Source organism: Podarcis pityusensis, assembly GCF_964106645.2.
Source record: "Podarcis pityusensis genome assembly, chromosome: 10".
Classification (NCBI taxonomy): domain Eukaryota; kingdom Metazoa; phylum Chordata; class Lepidosauria; order Squamata; family Lacertidae; genus Podarcis; species Podarcis pityusensis.
Window position 1 is genome coordinate 53,621,357 of NC_138035.1, and position 16,593 is coordinate 53,637,949.

The 16,593-nt window shown below is 40.5% G+C and overlaps 1 protein-coding gene across 5 annotated transcripts in view; it reads right to left on the bottom strand.

Moving 5' to 3' along the window:
• DOCK4 (dedicator of cytokinesis 4) overlaps positions 1-16,593 on the bottom strand; it is a 249,605-nt gene that overhangs the window by 83,759 nt on the left and 149,253 nt on the right. For all 5 annotated transcript variants that reach the window (XM_081022240.1, XM_081022238.1, XM_081022237.1 and 2 more), the window contains exons 14-22: positions 10,496-10,620; positions 9,846-10,008; positions 7,138-7,244; positions 5,610-5,766; positions 4,562-4,659; positions 4,361-4,444; positions 4,167-4,267; positions 1,895-1,976; positions 91-261 (exon numbers count right to left, since the gene is read on the bottom strand). In XM_081022240.1, the coding sequence (XP_080878366.1) occupies positions 91-261; positions 1,895-1,976; positions 4,167-4,267; positions 4,361-4,444; positions 4,562-4,659; positions 5,610-5,766; positions 7,138-7,244; positions 9,846-10,008; positions 10,496-10,620 (1,088 nt within the window). The remainder of the gene's footprint in view (positions 1-90; positions 262-1,894; positions 1,977-4,166; positions 4,268-4,360; positions 4,445-4,561; positions 4,660-5,609; positions 5,767-7,137; positions 7,245-9,845; positions 10,009-10,495; positions 10,621-16,593) is intronic.

Genomic DNA, 16,593 nt, shown 5'->3' on the forward strand with positions numbered 1-16,593 from the left:
CGCATAAGATCAAGGCTGCTTTCCCCCCGTATCTGTGACCAGGCAGCGTGAACAGCGGCAACAGTGTAGTGCAACAGCTTGTTAACTTACTTGGGCTTGAGATAAAGCACTAGCCCCTTTGGTTTCTTGGGAAAGGAAGAATCGCACAGACATCAAAAGCTCTTGAATACAGCAGCAGAATTCCTCCTCGTTTTGCCCTCCAGTAGCAAGAGAGAACAGCTTCCGAGACTGGATGATATACTTAAATATATATTCTTGTGCCTACACATGTCAAATGAGAAATACACAAGTCTGCATTGTTGGTTCTTAATAATAAATAAATAAAAACTTGGTTTCAGAGATAACTGAATGGTCGCTGTTTAAGCAAAGAATAAACCATGCAATGGAATAGTTTATACCAGGAACAGAACTCTTTGCAGTCAGAAGAAAAACTAATATGAAAAAGGAATAGCAAGCTGAGGGGAACCAGGAGTCGGCCCCCACACCCACATCCCTGAACAGGATCTCATGTTATTTCAGTGAATGATTATTTATTGGACAAAAATCTGCTTCACTGTGGCCCCAGATCATGGCCATAAAGAATTTTCTCCGATCATTCCTATAGGCCCACAAATGCCCAGTTTGTTCAGTACTTTCACATTATGTGACTAATTTTTTGGTTTCTAGTATGAAGTAATTTGGAAAAAAACCCCAAAAACTTTTAAAATCATCAGAGCTAATTTTTACTGGAGTGTTTTATAATGTTATTGTACTTGTTATATGATCTCTTTATCATAATGAAACCTTTAAAAAATCCTCTGAGCTGAACAGTTTGTGTCTCTAAGCTATTAAACAATTTTCTTTTATTCACAATCATTTCACCAGGAAAATAAATGCAAATCCCTTGAAATGATGACAAAATTGTTTAGTACTGTATTTTAAAATTTATGTACTACAATTAATTGACAACATCAAGCGCTAGTTTATGCTCTTATCCATACATCTATGGAATTTTAGTAGCTTCTTCTTGTTCTATTGCTATTATATTGCATCACTGATGGAATTATGAGAGCTACGTATTTTGGGTATATCAGTCATTGAAGGACATCCAACACATATTTTAGCTACGTCTAAAACTCCATAAATTGGCTTGCATTATTAACAGGGAAACAAAAAAATACAAATGGACAAAAATCCACGTGAATATCATCTGTTACTTTCTCCATGTCAGGTTTCCAAAAAGGGTTGTGTCATTCTGTGAGTGAGCTGAGTATGTACTTAGTTTTACATGTTAAGAGCAATAAACCATGGTTTGTTGCTATGCAAAGGAGCTTCAATGAACTCAGGCAAAGGGTTGGGCTTATCAACTCCACTTGCCTGCCTACTCTGCCTGTACAGTCAAGAGGAGGAATTCTGCCAGGTTTCGTTTCCGTTTCGTAGAATCTCAGTTTAGCATTATGCACAAACCAGGAATCTTGGTTTACATCAAACAATACTTAGATGTGAAACAAAACAACTTCAAACCATGGGTTATGAGGCTAGCTTGTTTAACTAACCATGGTTAGTTATTAATGACTGTCCACATAGTGCTCACCCATGGTTTAGTATTATGTGCACACCAGCTGTTTGACTTCAAACCACCACCACCCAACCAAGGCACAAAACATTTCCATGCACACACTCGCAGCAGGATGGGTCCCATTATCCTTCTGCCAGTTTCATCCTTCTCCTAAAAGTTACTCCAGAGGGAATCTGATGCTTCAAAGACAAATTTGGAGGATGTATGGAGCCTACCACTAAAAGGAAACCTTACACTATCTTAGTTCCATGTCTTAGTAATTTCAGCTGGCATAAATTCATGTGTATATAGAGAGATACAAGCAAGATTACACACTCCCCTAACAAACTGTGTTACCTTTAATACTTCTTGGTTGTGTGCTTGCCTTTCCACTTCTGTTATCCGATCAACATGCCACTTCAACACCTTTATGAGGTCTCTAGAGTATAACACAAAATTTATTTCCAGGCTGAAGTGTGAAAGACTTAAATAACACACTGGATTATACGACGTCTAAAACAGATCAAAATAATGTAAGTAATTTATAGTGCAGTCCTAGAGGTATCTACTCTAAACTAAATTTCATTCAATACAGTGGCGCCATGTCCCAGGTAAATAAATATTAGGTGGCAAGCTTAGGTTGGAATCTCAAAGTAATGCCACTAAAGAGCAAATACAAAAGAAGATCCCATTATATTTTTGGATACTTAGAAAAAAATCATGATTTTGTTGTTTACGGTTTCATTTCACAGGAGTGTCTTGAGAGCAAGGTTTCCCAAACTTGGGTCTCCAGTTGTTTTTGGACTACCATTCCCATCATCCCCAACCACTGGTCCTGCTAGCTAGGGACCCAAGTTTCGGAAACCTTGCTTTAGATGCAGGACTCTAGGTCAATGAAAGAGAATACATATTGCATGCAGAATGTCCCAGATTCTATTCCTGGCATCTCCTGATATGGCTGGGAAAGACTCCTGGCTGAAATCCTGAAGACCTCCTGCAGTCAACAAAGGCAAGATTGATCTAAGTGTAGACAACACCAAACTAGATGAGCTAACGATCTGACTCACTGCAAGATAGCGTCTTAGGTCCCTATGGTCAATGCGCTTGGCTAGCTAAAAAAATTTGCAAACATCCCTAGCAAGGGAAATTTAACAAACAAAATACTGGCAACTATCCAGAAAGCCTATGGTTAAATTTACACTCTGTGACAAAAAGCGCGTCCTTAGATATAAATATCTCTTCCTTGGGAGCCGATTTTGATCAAGGGCTGTAAAGTTTAATGCATTTCTTCTTTTACATGAGACTCCAATCTAAGCTTCGTGTCCACAGCGTGTATGTTAAGTGGTAAATTTACATGTAGCCCCAAGGCAACAGAGAAGCAGGATGTATCTGTCTAACGTAGATATGTATCTCCCGCCCAGAACAATAGGAAGGCATTCCTTCAACTATCTCCTTTGATCTGCTAATTGTTTCTTTTTGAAATAGCCTTGATCTGGTTATGTGCTCCAGAAACCAAGAGGGGCACAGCTTTAGGACTGCCCCAAAAGGCATTTATGAATACCACTGTTTAGCCATGGAAAATCCTCCCATTGGGGCCTCCTAACTTGAGACCGGAAATGTATCTGCCACCTAGAAACTGACTGGACAAATTCTGTTCTGCTCACAGCCTCCCTTCCTGTAACCAGGGAAGAGAATGAGCCATGTATCTTTGCACTTCCTCCTTGTCTTTCCCCCTCTTGTCCTTGAGCACCCAACTTCACTGAAGATGCCCAGGGTTTGTTAAGCCAGTTTCACTATCACAACATCCAAACCAGGAAACTGATTTTTAAAACACACCACAAATCAGAATCTAGTCCTGGTGGTTTTACAATTACGTTTTACAGTTAAATATTTCCTCTTACGTTTTACAATTAAGTACCGTATTTTTTGCTCTATAATACTCACTTTTCCCCTCCTAAAAAGTAAGGGGAAATGTGTGTGCGTCTTATGGAGCGAATGCAGGCTGCGCAGCTATCCCAGAAGCCAGAACAGCAAGAGGGATTGCTGCTTTCACTGCGCAGCGATCCCTCTTGCTCTTCTGGCTTCTGAGATTCAGAATATTCTTTTTCTTGTTTTCCTCCTCCAAAAACTAGGTGCGTCTTGTGGTCTGGTGCATCTTATAGAGCGAAAAATATGGTATTTCTAGGTGTTAGGACACGGTTAGGGTTTGTTTTAAGGGTCACATATGCATTACACAGCATTATGGCAAAAGGCAGAAAACCATTTAATGGCAATGGAAATAGTAGAACTGAACTGATTTCAAGCTGATAGTCTCTCTCTCTCTCTCTCTCTCTCTCTCTCTCTCTCTCTCTCATATATATATATTCTCAATCAATTTATCAGCTCATTGGACTTTTATTTTGATCTACTGCCCTTTTATTTAGATCAGTTAATTTAATCTACCTGCAGCCAATTAGATGACCAGTCATTGTACAAGGTGCAACCATTTAGTTGTGCTACTGTTACACCACATACTGCCTGCCCTTCACCAGCAGGTCCATGGCAGCTTACAACAATTAAAAATTGTAAATTGTAAACTGATAAAACAGATCACAATCACAGAAGTGGGGTGGGATTTATATACCTTTACCTGTATGCAAGTGCTCCTGCAAAGTGGCTTTCAATGTAGGTGTCCATAACTGGCTTAAAATGGTGAAACTTGCTGTCCTGCAGCAAATTAATTATGTGAACCTAAGAATAACAACACTAGTGTTTATTAGTGCCTTTGGAAGTCAACATCCAAAATTAAAATAAGACTGTAGGGAATAATTAAGTATGCCTTACCAAACAATCAAATACTTGGGAGCCATACTTTTGAGAATTTTCATCTAAAATTCCAAATAAAGTGTCCAGTGTATCTTGGAGAAACTTGATGAAAGAGAAATTTAAGAAATACATATTTAATAAGCTTTCTTTATTATATAACCTGTTGGAGAAATTACATTTCTCTACGAATGCAAAACCAACAGTGAAAAGAGCCTTTACCTTTACTATTTCTGACCCATCAATTTCTTTCAATTTTGAGAGGCAGCCGGCAATTTTTTCTGGGTGGGCTCGCCACTTAAGAAGGTCAAGCATGTCTCCTACAAAGCAAAGACACAGAGCAACAGAGACGGTGTATAGCTAGAGATGCAACAAATGTGTGATTTATCTACATGATGTGGGAGTAGGGGAGAGAAAAGGCAACAGACACAACCCAGCAAAAGTTAGACGTGTCAAAGTGTCATTGATGTCAACAGCACTTATCAGCAGCTAAATCCCACTGAACCTAATGATACATACTTATGAATAGATCACACTGGCAAACGTTTGTCTTTTTTAAAAAAATCCACGTACAGTACGTCTGCAACTTATGTGGAGGTTATGTTTGGGTAATCATGCAGATAGTCAAAATTGCATATACGCATAACACACTGGGTGCAAAAGCGACTAGGATTGCTGAAGTCTTTTTCCTAGATGTCCTCTCCCCCCTTTTATTTATTTATTATTTTTATTTGCCAAGCCTTTAAAGATTAACGCACACAAGTTAAATGTATGTAAGTTGTGGGCTTACTGTATTTCAGTAGATCTGTTGGTGCGCTATGTTTAATGCATAGACAAGATTGCTAGCCGTAACAGATAACCACACCAAAGTCGTGACTGTATCCTGATCCCTACTAGGATGTTTACCTATCCCTAAAACAAGCTGTTAATGCAATTAATTAACGTTAATTATAAGAATATTGCTTTTAAAAAGCAAAAGAACAATTAATAGGCAAATCTAACAGTACTTTTTGATTCCAGGTGTGCTGTTGTTGTTTTTTAAAAATGTAGTTCACTACATTCAACCTGTGTCAGCTTTTGCTTTGCTCTCAAATAGTCCCACAAATTCCTTTATTAGTGTGTTGATAAAATCAATGGTTTATTCAATATTATTTGTGTCTATCTTCCAAAGATTAAAACGACATGTTAAAAGCATATCCCAATTTCAAGAACCTCACCTGTTACATTAACTGGCTGTTACACTGTTTTAATAACCAACATGTTACTTTACCGTTCTGTGTAAGCTTAGTCGAACACAGGAAAGATGTTATCCAGAATGATTCCTTAGTGGTTTTTACTGCTTGGTGGTTATTTGAAAGGAGATGCCCCTTTGAAAAGGGGAATTTGAGGTAGCGACTAGAATCCTGAAGGCTTACATTTTCTTCACACTGGGGGAATAATTAAGTTAAGTTTGCATTTCAACTTGCTATATAAAAATGAGATAAAAACGTAGCACAAAGCTGTCACATAAAACTGTTTTTCTTTGGAGAATGGCATAATGTGCTAATTACCTCTTCCCAATGGGTTTCTTTCATGATCTGTTCTTAACCCTCTAATACTGTATATTCTCTCTAAACACTGTCCCAAGGTGACTTCATGACATCCCGAGTCTTTCAATACCACACACTTTCAGTACCCAGTTCTGCTATCTCTTGCTTCATCCCAACCCCACATCTCTAAAGTGCCCCTCTGATATTTCTACTCAAATGCTTTGTTGTTGACTCATGATGAATAAACTGAAGACATAGGACACCTTTCTTCTCACTTCACCCTCTGCCTATTGACTCTAATTATCTGCTAACATCACCATCCATCCTATAAACAGGTACATAGCTATGGCTTTACTTTGAGTCTTCTCCCCTTTGTCTTCCATATTCAGTCCAGTTACATGCAAGTGGTCCTTCCTGTCTGCCCCCTGTAGTCCACACCTTGGTAAGCTTTCATCTTGATTACTGCTATCTTCTTCTCTCTGGCCTTACATTATCTCATATTGGGGCTCGTACACACTTTCGCTTGCCCCATGCCTAGAAAGCATGGGTCTGAGTGGTTTTCTACTTGACCCACACTTTCTAGGCATGGGTCTGAGTGGTTTCCCCCTTGCCGCGATCCTTTCCTGTGGGAAAACCCGCTCTTTAGCTCTAAATCGGAATAAACCCAATTGCTGTTTGCTTCAATTGAGCATTAAAGAGTGGTTTTCCCAGAGGGAAAACAGCAGGACAAGAGGGAGATGCCCTTGGTGTCCTCAGCTCTACCCCATATCAACTGCCTAAATCATACAACTTTCATCGCTCTGACCAACTGGGAAAAACACACACACCGTTGCTAAGCACAAGCGGTGTTATCAGGGAGAAGATACACAGGCAACTTTTTCGTGCGTGCAAATGCACAGAAATTTCATTGTGGATAAAAGGTTGTGTGTGTGTGAGAGAGAGAGACACAGAGACAGAGAGAGAGACAGAAACTTTCTAGATAATGGTGGGAATTTGGCCATCCTAGATGCAACATGTTAGCAAAACAGGAGAAGTATCCAATAAGGAAATTTCACAGTACGAGGTACTGCATTGAAATGCATAACAAGATTTAAAGAGCCAATAACATAAGCTTGAAAGGATAAAATGAGAGGATATTTTGCACAATGACAAGCCTAGCATTCTTTTGGCAGCTGATTCAATCTGCCTAAATCTAAGGACAGCCCTAGGCATTTGGAGTATTTCTCTTGAATAAATCACATTTCTCTCTGCTTTTCCAGGGGAAATTACCTTGTGCACAATGAGCTCGTGAGTGCCATCTGGCAGTGTCCTTCCATTTTCCTGCATCAGAGGGACGAAAGAAAAACCAAACAACTTCTTCTCCCCCTTTTCTTTTGCTGAAACACATATATAAATTAAAAATCCACCATATTCCAGGCTGGAAATGAGAATGCTTAGATTCAGCGAAAGCAGAGTTGCATACATAACTTGGCACTCATCCACAACCAAAAGTCGGAAATGAAAATAATAATAATAATAATAATAATAATAATAATAATAATAAATTTGTACCCCGCTCATCTGACTGGGTTTCCCCAACCACTCTGGGTGGCTTCCAACATATATAAAAACATAATAAAACATTAAACATTAAAAAGCTTCCCTATACAGGGAAGACACCTTCAGGTGTCTTCTAAAGGTCATCTTCTTGACATCTGATGGGAGGGCGTTCCACAGGGTGGGCACCACTACAGAGAAGGCCCTCTGCCATAGTGAGAAATCCATAACCTACAAAACTACTTATAGGACACAATCCAGCAAACAGCCACAACTCATACAGAAAGCAATGCGATAGGACACTTTTGGACATGCTTCAATTAAAACTGAGACTAACAAAGGCTGCCAGGAGCATGGGAGTGTGAAGGAGGAAACCTACAATGGCCTCATCTCCATGTTGTGATAAGCCAGTTTGTCTCAGTCTTACATGTGCCTTGCGCCTGCTGCGTAGCTCCCCCAGGCGGCTTTTCTCCCAGCATGCATGGTGCCTGGGCAGCGCAAACAATCCACAGTACAGCTTGCCATGTTGTCCACACCTAAACTATGCGAGTGTTAAGTCAGAAATAAACCAAAAACTTGATTTTTAGTGCTCATGGTTAGTTTGTTTAAAACAAATTGTGGTCTAGGTTTGGACAATGTGATATCATACAATGGCTTGTTTGAGTTGCACAGGCACAGGGTGTGGGTGTATAAGCTGGAGAGGGACCCATGCAGCAGGGGGTGGTACATTCACAATTAAGCCATGGCTGAAGACGAACTATAGCTTTTCATGATGTGTGAACTAGGCCAACATGATGGCATAAATCTATGCAGGAAATAGTTCGTGGGCAGGATAGGAATCATTCCCAAAAACTCTGTAGGCAGCTACTTCCTTATGGCAGCATCGGGTCTAAAGTAATTAATAACATGTCATTCAAATTCATCTTTCTTAACTGAGCACAATCCCTGAATCATCCAAAGTACAGAATTATACCAACTATTTTGAAAATACTTACCCTGATTCTGGATATATTTAAAATGCAAGAAAATTCAAATTCAAAACAACTTACTTTCAAGTAAGCGTGCTTAAAAGCGCCAGCTTGCTAGGAACATAAGAGCAACACTCTGTACTTACATCACTATTTGTGATGTTTTTTTAAGAAAAGTTGATGAAAGACATCTATATCCTTTTTTTAAAAAAAATAATTTTTATTAACTGGCCAATCACATCAAATTAAATCATATCACATAAATTCCGAATTACAAAGCCGAATTTTAAATTTTGTTGGGGGGACCCATATTTCAAGATCTGAAAGACATCTATATCCTAGCCAAACTAGAAACTAATCTAAAGTCAGATCTTGAGGTCACTAAAAGAGTTGAATGATCCTAGCTAATACCTGCAGAGATCTTTAAACAATCCCTTTCCACAGCAGTCAAGTATGCAAGAGATAAGGAGAAGCAAGCTGTATTCTCAGACCATTTTGTTCACCACATACCAATGTAAGAGATCTGAAGAAGAGAAGGCAAAGACTTCTAAAACTAAATTGTAGCTCTCCTTCAATATCACCTTACATTGCTTTGAAGAAAAGAATAATGTTCTAGAAAAAAATTCACCTACTTGCTCCTATTTCTGTGCTCTTGTTTTGGAATAAACATGTCACTTCCCTAATAATTCTATTATTTGAGCCCACAACCCTTGCAACTCTCTAGAACAGTGGTTCCCAAACTTTTCCCCACACAGACCACTTGGAAATTGCCAGAGGTCACGGTGGACCACGTAATGATATTTCTGCTTGTAATGTGCTGTGCTAGGTGCTGTGTGATTTTTAATTGTATTTTTACAGACATGCCATGGACCACCTCAATAAAGCTTGTGGACCAATAGTGGTCTGCAGACCACAGCTGGGGAACCCCTGCTCTAGAACAAAGCTGGGGGAGCCTGTGGAGAATATGGGAGTTGGGAGTCAAACAACATCTGGAGGAACACACCCCTGCTCTAGAACCTTCCAATTATTTCCGCTAGCAGTCTGTGTTGGCAGGAAGCTTTTAGCTTATAGAATTTCAGATATTTTTTCTCAGCTGTGTTTGATAGAATTGTCATTTACATCCAACCCTCATAGGGGTGAAAAGTATTTAGGTAAAACAAATACTATCAGAAAGGCAAGTAATAATGGCAGAGATACTGAGGAAAACCTTTACAGCTACATATACCTGTAGCCTGGTAAAGAGTTTCATACACTCTATAGTTATGGAAGAAAACCCATCCCTTTCTGCAGGATAGTGCTAAGGCAAAGCTGTTAATGCCAGTGGATAGCTGGTTTTCAAATGTGATTCCCTCTCCCAGTAAGCTGCAAAGAGTAGAAAATCTGTCTTAAGTCAGTGTGCACGAAAAGCATTTGAAAAGCTCCGAGACTGCCTAGTGCAACTCCAAAGCACTACAACTTATGAATAGGTCTTACTGGAACAGTGTCGGAATTCAAAGCGAAGATGAGCTCCCCTGAATTTATCCACAGGAATAGGAAGTTTCAGCAGCTCAGCCCACCGGGGACTGTTGTTGTGGTAAAGCACAAAGGAGTGAAATTCAGTGGCTGGTGGCTCTCCAGAGCCAAAAGAGATAAAATCCTGATGAAGAGAGAAAGAAAGCAGGTTAAAGGCATTACTTTAGAGCCAAAATTAACACGGACTCTGGAAAAAAGACGTCAAAGGCATCTACGGAACATTGCCAACCCTTCATTGACCTTCTCAAGCAAAGTTGACCTTCTCAAGCAAAGGCTCAATAAGGTTCCCTCATTTATTTATTTTTTGGCCTGCCTGGGACTGCCAAAGAAGCAAGGTTATGAAGGTCCAGGAGGCCATGGTATAATTCATGGGCTGCATTTAGCTTGGTCACACAAGCTGTGTAGGCCTAACTAGAAGTTTCAATTTGTGTGCTTGATTGCTGTGATTATGACCCCATGAATACGTAGTGTACATATTTCTCTCTATTGGATAGCTGGACTGTGTACATTGTTATAAAATCTATGGGTTGTCATTGATTGCAGAAGGTTACCATTTAGAATAAAATACACAATAGGAAAAGTTAAGGAGAAAGCTTGAAGAAGAAAAATACCTTTAAGATTTGACCACCACAGTCCACAATGTACATTGTCACTTCTACATTCCTAGCCACACTTTTTCCTCCCTTCTCAAACTCTCCTCTTTCTATTGTGATATATAAGTCATTCCTCATTTCACCTGCAGGAGAGGGAAAGAAACAGTTGAAGATTAACCCAAGCAGAAACAACACAGCCTTGATCTTCGCTTTAAATAACAAAATAAAATAATAATAATTAGGTAATAAGCCCAGGAGAAAGGAGTGCTAGATAAAATTTACTCTGTAATCACACCATATGTGTGTGTGTGTGTGTGTGTGTGAGAGAGAGAGAGAGAGAGAGAGAGAGAGAGAGAGAGAGAGAGAGTTAATAGTAATGATGAGATGGATCCATTCTGCAAGAATTGTATAATCAGAGCATGACCCCCTCTCAGGCACATGCCCACCGGACAGGGTAAGGCTCATCCTAAACCCCTTGTACATTAAGCTGGCAAAACCATGCTGGTGTAACAACACACTTGCAGCAATAGGACTCCATTGGTGCAAGGTAGAAAACTACGAATACCAATTTATGTGAGGGAGGCCTTTGGCTCAGTCAGTGTCCCTCTGCACTACACACACCTGTCTGTATGCACACAGAGCTCTTTTCCACATCAGCTGAACATACAGATGGCATCTCTCCTGGAAGTGGGGTGGGTGGGAGGTGCACTCCCAATTGTTCCTTGCCAAGAGGGATTTGCTGATGGTGTCCATCAGTGAGCCCCGGGAAGTTGTCCATTTGCAGATGCGCTTTGAAATCAAACCGTGTCTGCAAAGCAATATTGTTCCTTTGCAGGGAGCTTTGCTGGTCCACAAAGGTGAAACATTTGTTTGCAAATGTACTTTGCAAATGGACAACTTCAAAGGTTCCCACTGCCAATGTCTATCAGCTGATAGCACTACCCATCTGCCCTAAATGGCCTGTGAATAGCCAATTCTTGATCTGGTCCTTGGGCTGAAAAAAGCACACACACACATCATAAAAAAAGAAAAGGAGGAAAGATGGGTGAGGGGAGCTGAAGGTATTAGTTAAGCCAACTATTTCTGCATGCTGCAGTTTGTATGGTGGAGTGAGGAAGGAGCGAGCATACAATCAGCTGAGGTCCTTTCAAGTAACTTTTCTTTAACCAGGTTACAATCCTATTTAATACATAAAAATATATTACGACAGGCACTATGAACAAAATAAAGTCTACTATGCAGCGAACTGTGTTTCAATAATTGCTCTATAACAGAACAAAGGACAAAAGCAGTATGTGTCTTAGAAGCTGGTTGCTAATTTTGTATGTATTATTTTAAGGGGGAGAATCATCATTCCACAGCCGGAAGCATTTTAATTAATGCTGCAGATAATATTAAAGTGACTGAGAATACTATGCTTAAAGACACAAAACAATCAAGACTCATTCAAGCTGGAAATAACTTCATAATCCATTCCTCGTGTAAATCTGTTATAGTCATACTAGATCTTAAACAAAGCATGCATGCATTTGCCCAGAGATGCATATACCAATACAAAGCCCAAATCTCAATTCAAGAAAAGCCATTTGGCAATTAGTGAGTGTAGATATATAAAGGAGGAGTTCCCAATAGAATACATAATAAGAGCAGACACAGAATATTTGAAAAAGGCTTGAAAAAGCTGAAAGAGAGAGGTCAATACATAGGACTCCAAACAGCTGGAGAGAAGGATGTAACATAGCTACTGCCTGCCTGTGTGGAGAAGCTTGGTAAGAAGACTTTGTATGTGCTCACATAGCAACAACAGCAACAACAACAACAACAATAATAATAATAATAATAATAATAATAATAATAATTATTATTATTTTATTTATATCCCGCTCTCCCCAGCCAAAGCCAGGCTCAAGGCGGCTAACAGCAATAAAATAATACAGCATTCTAAAATCATTTAATTATAAAATTAATTCAAATCAAATGGATGGCAACCATTGGGCTAGAGTTCTGTGAAGATTGCCAAAGGAGGGAGTCAGGCTGTGCCCTGGCCAAAGGCTTGGTGGAACAGCTCTGTCTTGTAGGCCCTGCGGAAAGATGTCAAGTCCCGCAGGCCCCTAGTCTCTTGCGGCAGAGCGTTCCACCAGATTGGAGTCACAGCCGAAAAAGAATGGTGGCACCTCTATCTTGTCTGCAGCAGTTAGGAACAGCCAGGTTCATATCCCAAAATATAGGCACAAATGGTAGGCAAACAAACACCCCCAATTTGTTATGGTGCCCAGCCCTCCAATGTATGTTGTATGCACAAGACGTTATCATTAATACAATGAACACCCCCTTCCCATTATACCCTATTACAAAATACTTCAATATCAAAAACTATGGGCTCCAATATTGTGCAAGTGGTGTTTCAGCCATACAATGGGGCTTCCCATCCCTCTCCTCCCCACCTGCAGTCCCCACGTACTCCCCAAATTATGCTCTAGAGGCTTACCCAACCCAGTGGGGCAAATTTTGAGGAGATGTGACAGGCTACAGGGAGGGTAGCAAAGAGGAGAGGAGAGGAGAGGAGAGGAAGGGAAAGTCACGCTGTGAGAGCAGAACTATGTTCCACTCGCACAGTGGCTATTACAAACGTAGGCCATCTTGAAATGCCTCCATCCCCTAGTAAGGTAATCACTGATGATTCAATATGCTTTAGGATGTGGTTGGAAATGTGAACAATTCGTCACACAGATTGGCATTCCATGTAGAATTGGTATTCCATGGTCCCAGAACATGTACACACCATGTACATGGCTCAATGCGCATTCACATATTTCAGCTGTTCACAGACCACTTATCACTGCCGTCTCTGAGCAGCATACAGGATCACAAAAGGTGAAACAGAGATAAAACTGGTTTAAAATTAATTAGAAAGAATTTTTTAAAAATTACTTAAAATGCTTGCTGACATAAAATAAGTCTTCATCAGGCACCAGAAGTTCAACGAAGCCTGGCAAAGCGATGGCGTTGACCTTCAAAGCCCTAAATAGCCTTGACCCTGCATACCTGAAGGAGTGCATACACCTCCATCGTTCAGCCCAAACACTGAGGTGAAACTCTGAGGGCCTTCTGGCAGTTCCCTCAGTGTGAGAAGTGAAGTTATAGGGGCAGAGGACCTTCTCAGTAGTCGCTCCCACCCTGTGGAACAGCCTCCCACCAGATGTCAAACAGATAAACAACAATTTGACTTTTAGAAGACATCTGAAGGCAGCTCCATTCGGGGAAGTTTTTAATGGTTGATATTTTACTGTGTTTTTAATATTTTGTTGGGAGGTGCCCAAAGTGGCTGGGGCAATGCAGTCAGATGGGTGGCATAAAATTATTCTTGTTATTGTTGTTAATATTATTACTATTATCTCAGATAGGAGAGAGTTCCACAGAATTGGGCCCACAGTACTGAATGCACTGCTCCTGATGGATATGGTGACTTCTACCTACCCCCCCTCCAAGAAAAAAAAAGAAATTTCAGTGACTGAGCAGGGATGTAAAGATTCAGGTGGTCCTTAAGATATCCTGGATCCAAGTTGTTAAGGGCCTTGTAAGTTTATACAAAAACCTTGAACCAAGCCTGGTAGCATATGGGCAGTCAGTGCAAGCTTCTTGAAGTTATGTGATGGCAGCAGCTTGTCCCACCAAAAGAAGTGGTCTACTTGAAGTGAGCCCCAATCCTTTAAAAAGAGTTGGAAAACTTAGATAATTGGACACTTTTTGTCAGCTACCCAATTATTTCGTTTTACTTGAATTATGTTCATGGCCACTTTTTTAAAAAAGAAAGATCATCAACAATCCCTGAAAAAATGAAGTCCTAAGATAAAATATCTAACAAGCTAAATACAGTGGTACCTTGGGTTACATACGCTTCAGGTTACATGCGCTTCAGGTTACAGACTCCGCTAACCCAGAAATATTACCTTGGGTTAAGAACTTTGCTTCAGGATGAGAACAGAAATCGCCCAGCGGCGGCACGGCGGCAGCAGGAGGCCCCATTAGCTAAAGTGGTACCTCAGGTTAAGAACAGTTTCAGGTTAAGAACAGACCTCCAGAACAAATTAAGTTCTTAACCTAAGGTACCACTGTACTCCAGAAATTTTAAAGACATCTTCCCTGGACTTGGGAACAGTCTTCCAAAGTAAAGTGTTAGGGTTCTTTTGTTTTGTTTTCTAAAGAACATTCTAAACTACACATACTACTTTCTTGGCAGACTATGACTGGTTAGCAAAGTTGCTGGACTACAACTCTTATCATTCCTGACATTTAGTCATGCTGGCTGGGGCTGATGAAAGTTGGAACCCCATAAAATATTTTGAAGGGGCACAGGTTTCCCTCTCCTGTAGAGCAAAAGTGAAACAGGTATTCCTGACAGCTACCCCACATTAAATCCCCGGTGCTGGTTGCGTTCCTGCCAGAGCAGCAAAATGGAAATCAAACACAGTTGCATTATGAGCACATTGTTCTCCCTGTCACTCCAAGCTCAACCCTTTATTGACAAAACACACAGTGAATCCAATAAATCAAGGTCACGGGAGGAAAAAGAAATAAAGAGTGGAGTGGCTGCGATAAAAGTAATTGTGCATTTATTGAACTTATTGAACCGAGTGTGACCAGACACCTGTTCATTTGCTGATTTTATTTGGGAAAACCGAAATTCATTGGCAGACATGAGGCATCGTCCCCACTTTCATTCATATAAAAAAAAATTTAAACAGCATCTGAAATACAGGCTACATTCCCCACAGATCATAACAGTTTCATGGATGGTTATAGTTCAAGCCCTATTTACTTAACTGTATTGCTTTAAACTTATTTTTCAATAGCTAACACAATCAGAAAAAACTTTGTGACAAAGGACTCTGGTAAAGGGGGGGGGGGGTTCCCAATTGAATTTTATAGACTTTGCAATCAGCAAGAAGTTACTGACTGCAAGAATGGAAGAATATTACTATTATGGGAATAATATTGGGTTGCGTCAAGCGAAGCGATGACTCTCTTGGGGCTTCCGCACAGCTTGATTGCTTGCATAATGACCTCGAAGGCTGGTGGGTACTTGTTACTGAAATTTGTGGCAAACCTGCCTGGCAGGGAAGAGGCTGAGACAGGGTTCTGCCTGTTGTATGTGTGTCGCAGAAGAGAAAATATGGCAGTTTTCAGTGTAACCAACTAAGGAGAAAGAAAGCTGAGTTTTATTGCTGGGTAGCAGGAAGATGCCTTGAGCTTACAACTGCCTGTTGTTACTTTTGGAAACAGATAATGCTTTACAGATTAGATCTGTGGCTGCCCCCTATGCTGAATGTTTGTATGTTTGTAATCAGACAGGTACAGTGGTACCTTGGTTGTCGAACTTATTCCGTTCCGTTCAACTCCTGAAACCGTTTGAAAACCAAGGCGCGGCTTCCAATTGATTGCAGGAGCTTCCTGCACTCAATCGGAAGCCGCGTCGGACATTCGGCTTCCAAAAAACGCTCGCAAGCCGGAACACTCACTTCCAGGTTTTGCAAACTTTGGGAGCCAAGTTGTTCAACAACCAAGGTACCACTGTATTATGAAACACCACTGACTCTCCAATCCATGCAGAGTCACCAGAAAACTGATCTAGTAAAAGGCTGCCTTTAGAAGTTCATCTTGCTTAAGGAACTGAGAACATGTGAAACATTATTCTCTTTCATGAGACTAATGAGTCTGCTTTCGGATGACTCTGGCCGTCTCTTGGTCCTTTTCAGCCTGGTTTTATTTATAATTTTGGGACACAGACTGCATCCATAGCACAAGGATGCAGTCCTTTCCAGAGTTTTGCACCCTTGGAGTTTTCAGTTAGATATCGTGACTCCCTGGAAGAACGCTGGAATAAGTGGAATCCAGCAATTTGATCACAGCTGTCCTAGAACACCTGTAGAGCCGAACGCAAACAGCTGGTTTTAACCTTTTAAGGCTCTTATCCCGTATAAGCCTGCCAGGTTTTTGCAGTTCTGCTCCAGAGACCTTCCCTTCTGGAGTAGCATTTCTGTTAGTTTTTCTGGCTGTGAAGCTGTGGAATGTTCTGCTCTTCCTCAAGAGGTTAATTTATGCTCCTTTTGAGACGT